General features: G+C 41.5%; 1 protein-coding gene across 19 annotated transcripts in view; it reads left to right on the forward strand.

The window, feature by feature from the left end:
- The window catches only part of TMEM164 (transmembrane protein 164), a 167507-nt gene that overhangs the window by 18807 nt on the left and 135404 nt on the right, over positions 1–13296 (forward strand). Inside the window, exons 3-4 of one of the 19 annotated variants that reach the window (XR_008616336.1) lie at positions 8771–9104; positions 11158–11909. The exons of 17 other annotated variants lie outside the window; for them this stretch is intronic. Coding sequence is in view for 1 of the 2 variants with exons in the window: in XM_055081521.1 (XP_054937496.1) it covers positions 11158–11190 (33 nt within the window). In the remaining variant the exon portion in view is untranslated. Of the gene's footprint in view, positions 1–8770; positions 9105–11157; positions 11910–13296 lie in introns of those variants that run through there. One more of the 19 variants, XM_055081521.1, reaches the window with a different exon arrangement.

Genomic DNA, 13296 nt, shown 5'->3' on the forward strand with positions numbered 1-13296 from the left:
GAGGCCTGCGTACCGCAAAAAAAAAAAAAAAAAAAAAAAAAAAAAAAGCAAACCAAAGTGGGTGTGTGCATATAAGGGGGGCAAGGGAGAGGATGGGGTCGGGGGAGAGACTGGCGGGGGGCCCAGCTGCAGCAGGAGCCGAGCACACTCATAGCTGTAAGGAAACATCCGCATGAGGCAAAGAGTAGCGCAGTTGAGAAGGGACAAATTAAATATCAATTTTAGGGGTAGAGAAGCTTCCCCCCAAAGGATGAGATCTCAGGCCAGTTAAGCCTCCAGTAGAGTGCTTGGGGCAGAGGCTGGACTAGCTAATTGCCTTCTCTGACTAACCGAGGGTTAAGAAAGCCCCTCTTTAAGTTTTGGTGGCTGCTTTTTATTAACAGCGCGGGAATGGTAAAATCTGACATGTTTGAAAAGTCTGGTGGGAGAGAGGCTTGCGAACTGCCTGGCATGTGAAAAGCTTATGATATTGCCAGGCACTGTGCGGTGAATCTGTATCACTCAGCATCTATTATGCAATTACTCTGAGCCGAGCATCATACTTGGGACTGTGAGATACACAAGGAATATCAGATATGGTTTCTGCTCCCCAGGGAGCTTATTATCAAGGCTCATTTATAGTCTAATTACTGCATTTTTATGTGGAGAACTTACAACAGGAAAATGATAGAGGTCAGAGGCCCTTTGAAGATCCTGTAGTTCAAACCCTTCATTTTGCAGTGAGGGAAAGAAGCCCAGAGTGGGAAGCTACTTGCCCAGGGTCACACCACTTGGGATGGGGCAGAACCAGGGCTGGCGTGCCGGGCTGTCTCTCTTTGAGGCCCTCTTACAGTGTTCTGTTGATCAGTTGAAGGACAAGTGAACCTAATGGCCCATGTTAAAACTTTAACTAGAATTCCACTTTGTGCTTTATGTTCCCAGCTTCCTTTTGGTTGAGGGAGGGAAGTTGCATTTTAGTCTTTCTTAAAACCTTGCCTGGAGAGGGCCAGCACTGGTTACCACTGGAATTATAGCTCAGGCCCAAGAGGCCTTAAAGATGGTGCATTTTCCCTTTACTGAAACAGCCACTGACTCTAACCCCTCTGTGTCTAATTATGGTACTCTTTCTAAGGGGCTTTCCCAAGCTTAGTAGGTTTATGACTTTTCTGCCTCAATCACTCCTTTGTGTGTGTGTGTGTGTGTGTGTGTGTGTGTGTGTGTGTGTGTGTGTGTGTGAAGCTTACCTTAGAGGAAGGAGGTGTTACGTACGGTCCTGAGAATTAGTGCAGTGGGGTGGGTTCCTAGTGGTGCCAGCATCAGGCTGTTTCTTTTACTCCTTTTTGTGTGTGTGTGTGTGTGTGTGTGTGTGTGTGTGTGTGTGTGTGTGTGTGTGTGAAGCTTACCTTAGAGGAAGGAGGTGTTACGTACGGTCCTGAGAATTAGTGCAGTGGGGTGGGTTCCTAGTGGTGCCAGCATCAGGCTGTTTCTTTTAGCCCTGTTCCCTGCCGGTTCCCAAGTCCAAAATTCAGTTCCAAGTCTGGGGCTTTCTATGAAGAGTCAGGTGTAATTCAAGGTAGAGATTCTGGGTTGCTCTTCCCCGAGCCCCTTCCCCACACAGACAGGGTTTAGGGAGCTGACAGCTCTGCCTTCCGCTGTGCCAGGTTGTGGTAATAGTTACAACTAATATTGATTGAACACCCTGTGGTATCAATGCTATTATTGGCATTTCTGTTTTACAGGTGAAGATAATAAGATTCAGAGAGGTTAGGTAACATGCCCAAGGTCATACGGGTAGAAAGTGGCCAAGCTGGTATGGATATCTAGGTCTGCCTGACTCCAAGGCTGGTCTTGTTAACTATTAGGCTAGTAGAGTTTGTCACTTAAAGAGATTACAAATGACATTCTTCATATCGATGGAGAACTATCTGCCAATTTTCTGCAAGCCCATTTAAAGAACTAGTCAGATGGGAAGAGTCCCATGTAGTAGAGTTCTGTTCCACTGTGGGGTGGACTGTATTGGGAGACCTCCCAGTCACCAGCACTGCAGGGTCAAGTAAGTCACTTCCCATCTCTGGGATTCACTTTCCACATCTGTAAATGAGAGTTGGACCAGATGATATGTAAGATCCCTCCCAGCTCATACATTTAATGACACTTGGGTTCATTTCTCACTTCCTGGCAGAATGGAAAAGTCAAGGAATTGGATGAGGGATAGAGTGCATCAGAAGTGTAAAAGTGGGGAGACTCTCATAGTGCTCCCAGGAGCTTCCTGGATGGGTCAGTTAACCTCAGATGGCTTTACCATGCTTAGGCAGTTACAGATTGGTTCTGGTTTTCCTCAGGAATTTATAAAGAAATAGTTTCTTTTCAGTTAGCTCCTTCCCCACGTCAAAAATTACCAGCTTTCTTAAAGTGGCTGTTATTTAATTTCAGCCCTTTGTAGTCACTGAAAGTATTTCTAAAGATCAAGTAAAGACTGGAAGGGTAACAGGGCACCTAAATCTGGGGTGCTCATATTTTATTGGTCTGGGTTAGAATTACTAGAATTTGTGTTCTGTTTTGCAAGAGGGCTTTGGGAGACGGTGGTTTCTAGAAGAGAAGCAATCTAAACAGAAGGCTGTACATGCAACTTTTATCTCCCTTCAGAGTTTAAGAGCAGGTAGATCCATAACTAGGTCTAGTGTAGTTGACCTTGCATTTATCTGTTTCGTCATGAAAAATCATCTTGTATTCAAGAACACTTAAGGTTAATAATCTATAAAACCTATGTGATGCTGCAGTTAGAATGGTAACTTTGATCTTAAAAAGTATTTTTATGTTATCCTTGGGGTGTGTGGGCACGTGTGTTCTTGAACCTGGGGGCTCTTATTTTGGATTGTATGGATATCTCAATCAGCTTGCATCGGGCAGGGCTCTGGGGCTGCCCCCAAAGCCAGGCTCTGGTCTCCTCTTCTGCCCATTAAGATTAGGTACTGCCATTAGGAGGAACAAAATTATTTACTTGGGGACAGGAAGGGGAAGCCCTGACAGGCGGGCTGTGATGGCAGTGGTGCTTGGTGCACAGTGTGGCACTAATGTTAGCCTTCTCCTCACTGGTTCCAGGACAAAGCCCTTGGGATACTCATCACTTGTGGGCCATCAAGTCTGTTAGCCTGGCAGTGTTGCCATACAGAAGGAGTTAGGGGCTTCCCTGGTGGCACAGTGGTTAAGAATCTGCCTGCCAGTGCAGGGGACACAGGTTCGAGCCCTGGTCCGGGAAGATCCCACATGCTGCAGAGCAACGAAGCCCCTGTGCCACAACTATAGAGCCTGCGAGCCACAACTACTGAGCCCACATGCCACAACTACTGAAGCCCGTGCGCCTAGAGCCCGTGCTCTGCAGCAAGAGAAGCCACTGCAGTGAGAAGCCCGCGCGCCGCAATGAAGAGTAGCCCCTGCTCGCCACAGCTAGAGAAAGCCCGTGCACAGCAACGAAGACCCAATGCAGCCAAAAATAAAAATGAATAAAATAAATAAAATTTAAAAAGATCTATTAAAAAAACTACAGTGAGATACAATGTCACTCATTAGAATGAATAAAATCAAAAAGACATATCAAAAAAAGATACTATTAATTAAAAAAAAAAGGAGTTAAAAACCAGGTGGCATCAAAACCCAAGCTGCAGGTACATCGTATTTTTTAGCTACCAACCCAATTTTACCTTATTCATGATCACCTGGGTCTGCGTATGCTCATAGGAGTGTATGTTCCGGCCATGAATATCTTGGTTTTCAGAGAAAGAATGGGTAAAATGAGGCCACACAGGGGCAGTATTACGGTGTGTTTTTTTTTTAAAGAGTTACAAACATTATTTTTTTAATTAATTAATTAATTAATTTTTGGGGGCTGTGTTCGGTCTTTGTTGCTGTGTGCAGGCTTTCTCTAGTTGCAGCGAGCGGGGGCTACTCTTCGTTGCGGTGTGTGGACTTCTCATTGCGGTGGCTTCTCTTGTTGTGGAGCACGGGTTCTAGGTGCGTGGGCTTCAGTAGTTGTGGCACACGGGCTCAGTAGTTGTAGCACACGGGCTTAGTTGCTCCACAGCATGTGAGATCTTCTCAGACCAGGGCTCGGCACGTGGGATCCTCCCGGACCGGGGCACGAACCCGTGTCCCCTGCATCAGCAGGCGGACTCTCAACCACTGCGCCACCAGGGAAGCCCCACGGCAGGTGGATTCTTAACCACTGTGCCACCAGGGAAGTCCCTTTCTGTGGGTTTTTTAAAAATATTGCTCAGTCATGCCACAAAATGGCAGCAGCATTTTATCTGCTGCCACTTTATATAAACACTAACTTGGATACCCTTCTGTTTTGCTGATTTTTCAGTCTTCTATTCACATAATGATTATTTGCATTCCCATTGGAATTGTGGTCTCTGGTCTCAGAAGGAGAATTGAAATCCATAGCTTCATACACATAGTACCCACTTCCCTCCTTTATTTCTTTCTCTTCTAGCTTGGTGCAGGGCTTTGCAGACAGATCTGGGTTTGAAGCTAATTTCTGTCACCCATGAGCTCTGTGCTTTAAGTAAGTCACCTAATCACTGTCTCATTTGTAAAATGGGGCTAAGAATTCTGTCTCATCAGGTTATAGAAAGAATTTAAATGAGTTAATATTGGTGAAGCACTGGGAAGAGTGCGTGGAACATAATAGGTGCTCAAAAAGTATTAGTTACTGTCTATCCCCTTCCCCCCAAGAAGTGGAGCCAGTAACAAATAACAGCCTTTCTTTGAATATCTCCAGAAGCTCTCCTGGCATTAGTCTGCCCTAAGGGGCTGAGGTTTGCCTTGCCTTTTGATGATGAAGAGTAACCAACCAGAACTCTGGATTTCAACCTCACAGGAAGCTTGCAGTTGTTGACTTTTGCTGCCAGTTAAAAGAGTCAGGAAGATTGGGGTGGAAACCTCCAGAGAAGAAGTGTGTGCTTCTGCTAATTGAGCTGTAGACAGCAGTGTGTATGAGTAATGAGCTGTATGTTGCGTATGGGAGTTCAGTGCCCCGCCTAAGGGACAACATGGGTGAGTTTCATTGGCTCCTATGAGGTGGCTCCCTGACTTTTTACCCTTGAGATGTCTTGGAGTCCAATAGTTTGAACCTTGGGGCTCTTGATAACAGGCCTGTTAACTACTTCTTCACAGTGATAATAACAGCTTGCATTTATTTAGCTCTTACTTTGTTCCAGGCACCTGTCTAAGTGCTTTACATCTGTTAACGTATTTAATCCTCACAAGAAGTCTAAAAGGTAGGGCACAGAACAGCTAAATACTGAGGGCTTGCCAAAGTCTCACAGCTGGTGGTGGAGCTGCTTTTAGAAACTAGGGAGTCTGACACCAGAACCAGGGCCTTCACCAACTCTCCTGTAAAGTCTCTAGTGTTTGTTTTTTTTTTTTTTCTTTTTCTTTTGTAACGTACACGTTGTAATTGTTAGTTGCCGGTGTCCAGAAATGCAATTGATTTTTGCTCATTTTTTTGTACCCAGCAAAATTGCTGAATGCTTTTAAATTAATTATAATTAATTTATCTGAGGATTCTTTTGGGTTCTCTATGTTGGTAATCATAATTTACAACAAATGAGACTTTTGTCTCTTCCTTTGCAGTCATTTTATTTTTAATATCATTTTCTTTTTTTTCTTTTCTTGAATTATGTCTTGAACTATTCATTCTGTTCTGTTGTTTTAGTTTTCTTTTTCTTTTTTTTTAACATCTTTATTGGAGTATAATTGCTTTACAATGGTGTGTTAGTTTCTGCTTTATAACAAAGTGAATCAGTTATACATATACATATGTTCCCATATCTCTTCCCTCTTGCGTCTTCCTCCCTCCCACCCTCCCTATCCCACCCCTCATTTCCTTGCCTTACCGTTCTGGTTAAGACCACTAGTATAATGTTCAATAGAAGTGGCAATAGTGGGTACCCTTGTCTTTTCCCCTGTCTTAAAGGATATGCTTTCAGTGTTTCACCGGTAAGTATGGTGTTTGGTGTAAATTATTTTGGCATCTTTTATCAGACAATAGAAATTCCCTTCTATCCTGAGTTTGCTGAGTTGTTTTTTGTTAATCATGAATGGATGTTGCTTTTTATCAAAGGCTTTTTTTTCATCTATTGAGATGATCATATTGCTTTTGTTCTTTAATCTTTCAGTGTGGTAAATTATGTTGATTTTCTAATATTAAACCAACTTTGCATTCCTGAAATTGGATGACCTCGATCATGATGCATTATCTTTCTTGTTCCTGGATATGGTTTGCTAGTATTTGATTTGGTGTTTTTACAACTATGTTCATGAATGAATATGGCTCTGGTTTTCCTTTCTCATACTGTCCCTGTCAGGTTTTGGTATTTATGCTAGCTTCATAAACTGGGTTGGGTAGTGCTTCCTCTTCTTTCTAAACTCTGGAATAGTTTGCATGAGATTGGAGTTTTTTGTTTCTTGAATGCTTGCTAGAACTTGCCAGTAAAACTATCAGGGCTTTGGTGTCTTCCTGCGGAAAGATTTTTGGACTACTGATTCAGTTTCTTTCATGATGATAGGAATTTTCAAGTATTCTGTGTCTTCTTTAATTCGTGTTGGTAGTTTGTTTTTCTAAGAATGTGACCATTTTGCCTAAACTTTCATATTTACTGGTTAAAAATTGTTAATAGCCTCTTAACTATAAAAACTGCAGATATTAAAAAGATAACCCCCTGGGCTTCCCTGGTGACGTGGTGGTTGAGAGTCTGCCTGCCAATGCAGGGGACACGGGTTCGAGCCCTGGTCCGGGAAGATCCCACATGCCGCGGAGCAGCTGGGCCCGTGAGCCTGCGCGTCTGGAGCCTGTGCTCAGCAACAAGAGGGGCCGCGATAGTGAGAGGCCCGCGCACTGTGATGAAGAGTGGCCCCCGCTTGCCACAACTAGAGAAAGCCCTCGCACAGAAATGAAGACCCAACACAGCAAAAATAAATTAATTAATTAATAAAACTTTCATATTTACTGGTTAAAAATTGTTAATAGCCTCTTAACTATAAAAACTGCAGATATTAAAAAGATAACCCCCTGGGCTTCCCTGGTGACGTGGTGGTTGAGAGTCTGCCTGCCAATGCAGGGGACACGGGTTCGAGCCCTGGTCCGGGAAGATCCCACATGCCGCGGAGCAGCTGGGCCCGTGAGCCTGCGCGTCTGGAGCCTGTGCTCAGCAACAAGAGGGGCCGCGATAGTGAGAGGCCCGCGCACTGTGATGAAGAGTGGCCCCCGCTTGCCGCAACTAGAGAGAGCCCTTGCACAGAAACGAGGACCCAACGCAGCCAAAAATAAATAAATAAGTTTTAAAAAAACCTATTAAATACACGTAGTTTATTGAGGATATGTGTGAAAGAACTGAGGGGTATGTCCTTTAAAAAAAAAGATAACCCCCTTTTCATTCATAACATTACTTATTTTTGAAAAATCAAATCTCAACAGAAATTTATAAGTTTTATTTACTATCTCTTGTAGGAAGCAATTTGGGCTTTGTCAGTCCTCTCTATAGTATGTTAGTCTTCTGTTTTGTTAATTTATGCTAATTAAAAAATTGTTTTTTAAACCAATTTAAAATACTTTATTTTTTCTTTGAGTTTTATCCTTTGTTCTTTTTCTAACTTAAGTCGGATGCTTAGCTCATTTATTTTCAGACTTTATTTGACTATAAGCACTAAAGGCTAATAATTTTGAGCTACCTACTGCTTTAGCTAGATCCCACAGATTTTGGTATGTAGTATTTTGTTGTGTTGCTCAGTTCCAAGTATTTTATAATTTCCATTGTGATTTCTTAAGCCATGGGATGTTTTGAAGGATTTTAAAAACTTTTTCTAAACATTTCTAAAGTTATTTTGTTGCTGATTTCTAACTTAATAACACTGTGATCAGGGTGTGTTGTCTCCATGGTCTGGTTCTTTGAAATTTGATGAGACTTGCTTTGTGGCCCAGCATGAGGCCAGTGTCCACTAGATCAACCTTGTTAATTTTGCTGCTCTTTGACAGCCTTACCCAATTTTTCATCTGCTTACTCTATCAATTGTTGGGAGAGTTTTTAAAATTTACCACCACAAAGGTGGATTTATCTAGTTCTTCTTTTAGTTCTGTCAACTTTTACTTTATATATTTTGAAGCTATGTTATTAGGGGTAGTAAGTTACTTTTTACATTTCTTTGTTAGGTCCATTGACCAAATGTTCAGTATAGGCGTTCCCATTGCAACTTAGCCTGTAGATAGATTAGTAAGGGTGACTTGGTGAAAGCAGAAGCATCCCTCTAGGTGGGCTGGGTAAATTGGATTTTGAGCTCCAGGGAAGAAAGACATTTAAAATCAGAATTGCACCTTCCCAGTTATAGAATGAAATTCTTAAAGCAATTTGACTTTGCCAAACAAAATTGACACCCTCATATCCTCAAGTGCCAGAGGCTTTTTGTCATCATTAAAACAGTTTTGAAAGCTGTGTTCCTTTTGGGTTGGGTGAGAGGTTGGGAAGGAGAGCTTTATTTCTCTTGGGCCTTATAGACATTACTATTGGTTGGTCAGACAGTTTTCAGACCCTTAGGCATTCTGCTTCTATTGCCTAGCATTTTCTGTGGGACCTGGTTCAAATCCCGTTAACCTCTCTGCCTTTTAGTTTCAGTGGTAATTATGTGGGTAGTACTCATTCCCCTTCCACTTGACAGGGGTGAGGTGTGCAGAAATTGAGATAATAGTTGCATAGGGATTCTAAATAATTAATCAGCTCCTCTGCTCACTCTGCAGAAAGAAAATCAAGTCTGTGCGAGACAAGTGCTCACGAGGACCAAGCAACAGAAATGATGGCAACGACTATACCTTTTATTAGATTTTCGAATAGAATCAGACCACATGAAGCTGGAAGTCATACAGAGAGACAAATTACATTTGGTCACATTTGGGTGGGAATAGAACTTTTCAGCTCCAGCTCTTGAGCCGGTGTGGTTCTGTGAAATCTCATTTTCAGGCTCTGTTAGGGCAGCCCCGTATTACGATCGTATTTCTGAAATAAGCAGTCTGAGCTGGTCCTCTTCACTAATGCCTCCTTCCCTCCCAGAAAGTTTCAAAGAAGGGGGAGCAGGTGAGCCAGTTAGGACCAACTTTCATTATTATTATCTTTTGATTATAGAAGTAACCTGTGATCATAAATTAAAAACCTTAAAAACATAGGAATGGATAAAGAAAAAGGGAAATCTCCTGGGAATCCATCTCCTCAACCCCATTTTTTTCCTTTTAAAGACTTTAGCTAATGTCAAAGAATCCCTCCTCCCCACCCTCTGGTCCTTTCCTTCCAATTTGCTTTTATTACCGAAGTTTAGTGCAAAAGAAATTTCAACCTAATTGCGTAGCCAGGGGGAATTGGGGCTCTAGCTTCTACGGAATATGGCTGTGTGAAATAAAGGCCAGGGCTTACGAACTGGATTTGGAAACACCAGTTATTCATCCTTATTTAAAAATGGATAAACTGTAAGGCAGGGAGTAAGATTTTAGGTACCCACATCCTGATCTAGCTGTGTTTATGTGTCTTAGGGGATGGGTGGACAAGAGGTACAGTCCAAATTAGACCATTTCTGCGAAACAGCTTTGTAAACTAACATGCTCTACAAATACGAGATTAGCATGAATGTTGTTGCTGACTCTGGGAGGGGCAGTCTTGTGTGTTTATCTAAACACTTAATATCTGTCAGTGGGCCATTGCACAAGCAACTAGCAAAATGGTATCCTGTGCCTCAGTTGTTCCTTCTATTTGCAATTCCAAAGCTTATTTAATCGCCCTCAGCAGCTTAATATATACCTCATCAATAGGGTAGAGAAGCAGAACTTGGCCTTAGAGGAGAAAGATCGGAACAAGTGTAACTTACTACTGATGTGCACAGTTAAATAACCCACTCGATGTAGGGAGTTGAAGAAGCATATAAGAAAGCGTCACCTAGTACTGCCTCAAATACAGTAAAGTGGGTGACAGCACTCTGTAAACCGTAAAGCTGGGTAATAATGCAAAGGATTGTTGTCATCATGACTGGGGAGATTGGCTGTCACCCAGCGACTGTGATATGCTTCCAGGCAATTCCACAGGGGTCTTATAAGCCCCTTTTCTGTACAGGTGCTAGAAAGTGCCACAGAAATACAGGCTCCTGATGACTGTAAAAGCCAGGCAGCTAAATTTAATAAGACATGTGTCAAGAAGATGGCAGATAATGACCAATTTTTGGTAGACAGATAGTTGTCTGCAGAAATAAAGCCTGTATTGAACTATTTTGGAGTGGGAAGAAGCATCGCTATGACAACAAATTACTTATATTTGATTTAGAAGAAGGAGAGCAGTGCAGCTTAATGGTTCACAAAGCTCGTGAGAACAATTGTTGGCACTGGGTGTATGTTAAAATGTAAAATGTTAAGCATGATCTGTTAAATGATCACCTCAGTGCATTCTGTATCCAGTCTCTCTCATGAACCAATAAAATACAACATAATTCAAATTTTAAAAAACTGCTAGCAGAGTTACATGCAAATTGTTCTGTTTTATAAAGTGCCCCAAATGAAATTCCCAACTTTAATTTGCTGAAATCCAAAAATTATCATGTGTTTAAAAGGGAAAAAAAAACAACAACCAAAACCCAGAGACCTATTTACTGTGTTTTTATTGCATCCAGACCTGAAATTAAGGTAGTTTGGAGTTTCTCATTCTGTAGATGATTAATCTTCTTTGTGATTGGTTCTGTGCTTATTTGCAAGGAAACTAGTCTTCAGACCATTACCATCCTTTCACTGTGTTCATTCCTGAGAGAATGTGTAAACAGTGGTTTGTATGAACTGGTTATTTGCAGCACATCTGGGGAAGTAGGCCTGAGGCAGGTGGTGAGGGCACAGAGAACCTGGAGAAAGCCTGTAGACAGGAGGCTTTCTCTTAGAGATACAGGTCTTTCCTCTTTCTAAAGATAAAATCAGGTGGACCATATTCCCTGGAGATAGGATTTAGGGCCTTGGCCACGTTCTAAGGGTGGGTAGATCTAGGGACTCCTTAAGGGCTCTTGAGAGAGAAGCTTCTAATACTTTTTATTCTTTCTTTTTGTGCCTTTCCCTCACCCTCCTCCCCCCCCTTTACCCAATGTCATCTCCCTGTGTCCTTCTAGAAAAGAAAAGAAAAGAAAAGAAAAGAAAAGTAAGAGACAGGAAAAAGCTTGGAAGTTGGAGGACTGACTTCATGAATACAGGATTACCACCCTGAACTTTCAAACTGTCTCTCCAGGCAAAAGTCACAAATTTGCATATGGCCTCTGCCTTTCTGTCTCGGAAAAAATTTGATTGGTCATTACTACAGGGAAGAGACCATTTTGTAGGGTTTATTCAGAGGAGGAAGATTGAAAACAATGACAAGCTACACCTTAAGTTAACCTTCCCCTTTAAATGAGGAGTGGCCCCGAGTCACAGCTGCTGATGAATCACAGACTTTGCCTGGCATCCAGTTTCAATTCCATCCTCTTAAATGATCTGGTGTTCTGTGTTTTACTGGTGGACATCATGTCAGATCATGTCCTGTCCTCCTCAGAAACTTCTAGTGCTCCCAGTAACTTGTAGAATAAAATCTGAAGTTGTTAGCCTGTTCCTCTGGCCTTTCACAATGTGGAAATAGACATTTTTAGAAAAAGATTGCAAACGTAATACCTACTCATTTTAGAAAATTTTGAAGATACAAGGGTTGGCAACCTTTTTATGTAAAGGGCCAGATAGTAAATAATTTTGTCTTTGTCACTACTAATCAACTCTGCCATTGTAGCACAGAATCAGCCACAGACATGACAATACAGAAATAAACACGTGTGTTTGTGTTCCAATAAAACTATATACAAGTCAGTCAGTGGGTCAGATTTGGTTTGTGGGCCATAGTTTGCTGAGCCCTGGTATGGAGAATAAAAATCGCCCATAATCTTGTTACCAGAGTGTAAACATTTTTGCCTAACTTTCCTCTTTCTACATACTGTTGTTTTTTAAAATTTAATTTATTTTTTATACAGCAGGTTCTTATTATTTATTTCATACACTATAGTGTATATATGTCAATCCCAATCTCCCAGTTCATCCCACCCCGCCTTCCCCCCTTGGTATCCATACGTTTGTTCTGTATGTCTGTGTCTCTATTTTGCTTTGCAAATACGTTCATCTGTATCATTTTTCTAGATCCCATATGTAAGTGATAGTATATGATATTTGTTTTTCTCATTCTGACTTACTTCACTGTATATGACAGTCTAGAGTTCCATCCACGTATCTGCAAATGGCACAATTTTGTTCCTTTTTATGGCTGAGTAATATTCCATTGTATATATGTACCACCTCTTCTTTATCCATTCGCCTGTCGATGGGCATTTAGGTTGCTTCCATGATTTGGCTGTTGTAAGTAGTGCTGCAATGAACGTTGGGGTGCATGTGTCTTTTTGAATTATGGTCTTCTCTGGGTATATGCCTAGTGGTGGGATTGCTGGGTCATATGGTAATTCTATTTTTAGTTTTTTAAGGAACCTCCATACTGTTCTCCATAGTGGCTGTATCAATTTACATTCCCACCAACAGAGCAAGAGGGTTCCCTTTTCTCCACACCCTCTCCAGCATTTGTTGTTTGTAGATTTTCTGTTGATGCCCTTTCTAACTGGTGTGAGGTGATACCTCATTGTAGTTTTGATTTTCATTTCTCTAATAATTAGTGATGTTGAGCAGCTTTTCATGTGCCTCTTGGCCATCTGTATGTCTTCTTTGGAGAAATGTCTGTTTTGGTCTTCTGCCCATTTTTTGATTGGGTTGTTTGTTTTTTTGTTATTGAGCTGCATGAGCTATTTATATATTTTGGAGATTAATCCCTTGTTTGTTGATTCGTTTGCAAATATTTTAACCATTCTGAGTGTTGTCTTTTCGTCTTGTTTATGGTTTCCTTTGCTGTGCAAAAGCTTTTAAGTTTCATTAGGTCCCATTTGTTTATTTTTGTTTTTATTTCCATTACTCTAGGAAGTGGGTCAAAAAAAAACCTTGCTGTGATTTATGTCAAATAGTGTTCCTTCCTATGTTTTCCTCTAAGAGTATTATAGTGTCTGGACTTAACATTTAGGTCTCTAATCCATTTTGAGTTTATTTTAGTGTATGGTGTTAGGGAGTGTTCTAATTTCATTCTTTTACAGGTAGCTGTCCAGTTTTCCCAGCACCACTTATTGAAGATACTGTCTTTTCTCCATTGTATATCCTTGCCTCCTTTGTCATAGATTAGTTGACCATAGGTGCAT

This window comes from Physeter macrocephalus, chromosome 21, assembly GCF_002837175.3.
Source record: "Physeter macrocephalus isolate SW-GA chromosome 21, ASM283717v5, whole genome shotgun sequence".
Classification (NCBI taxonomy): Eukaryota; Metazoa; Chordata; class Mammalia; order Artiodactyla; family Physeteridae; genus Physeter; species Physeter macrocephalus.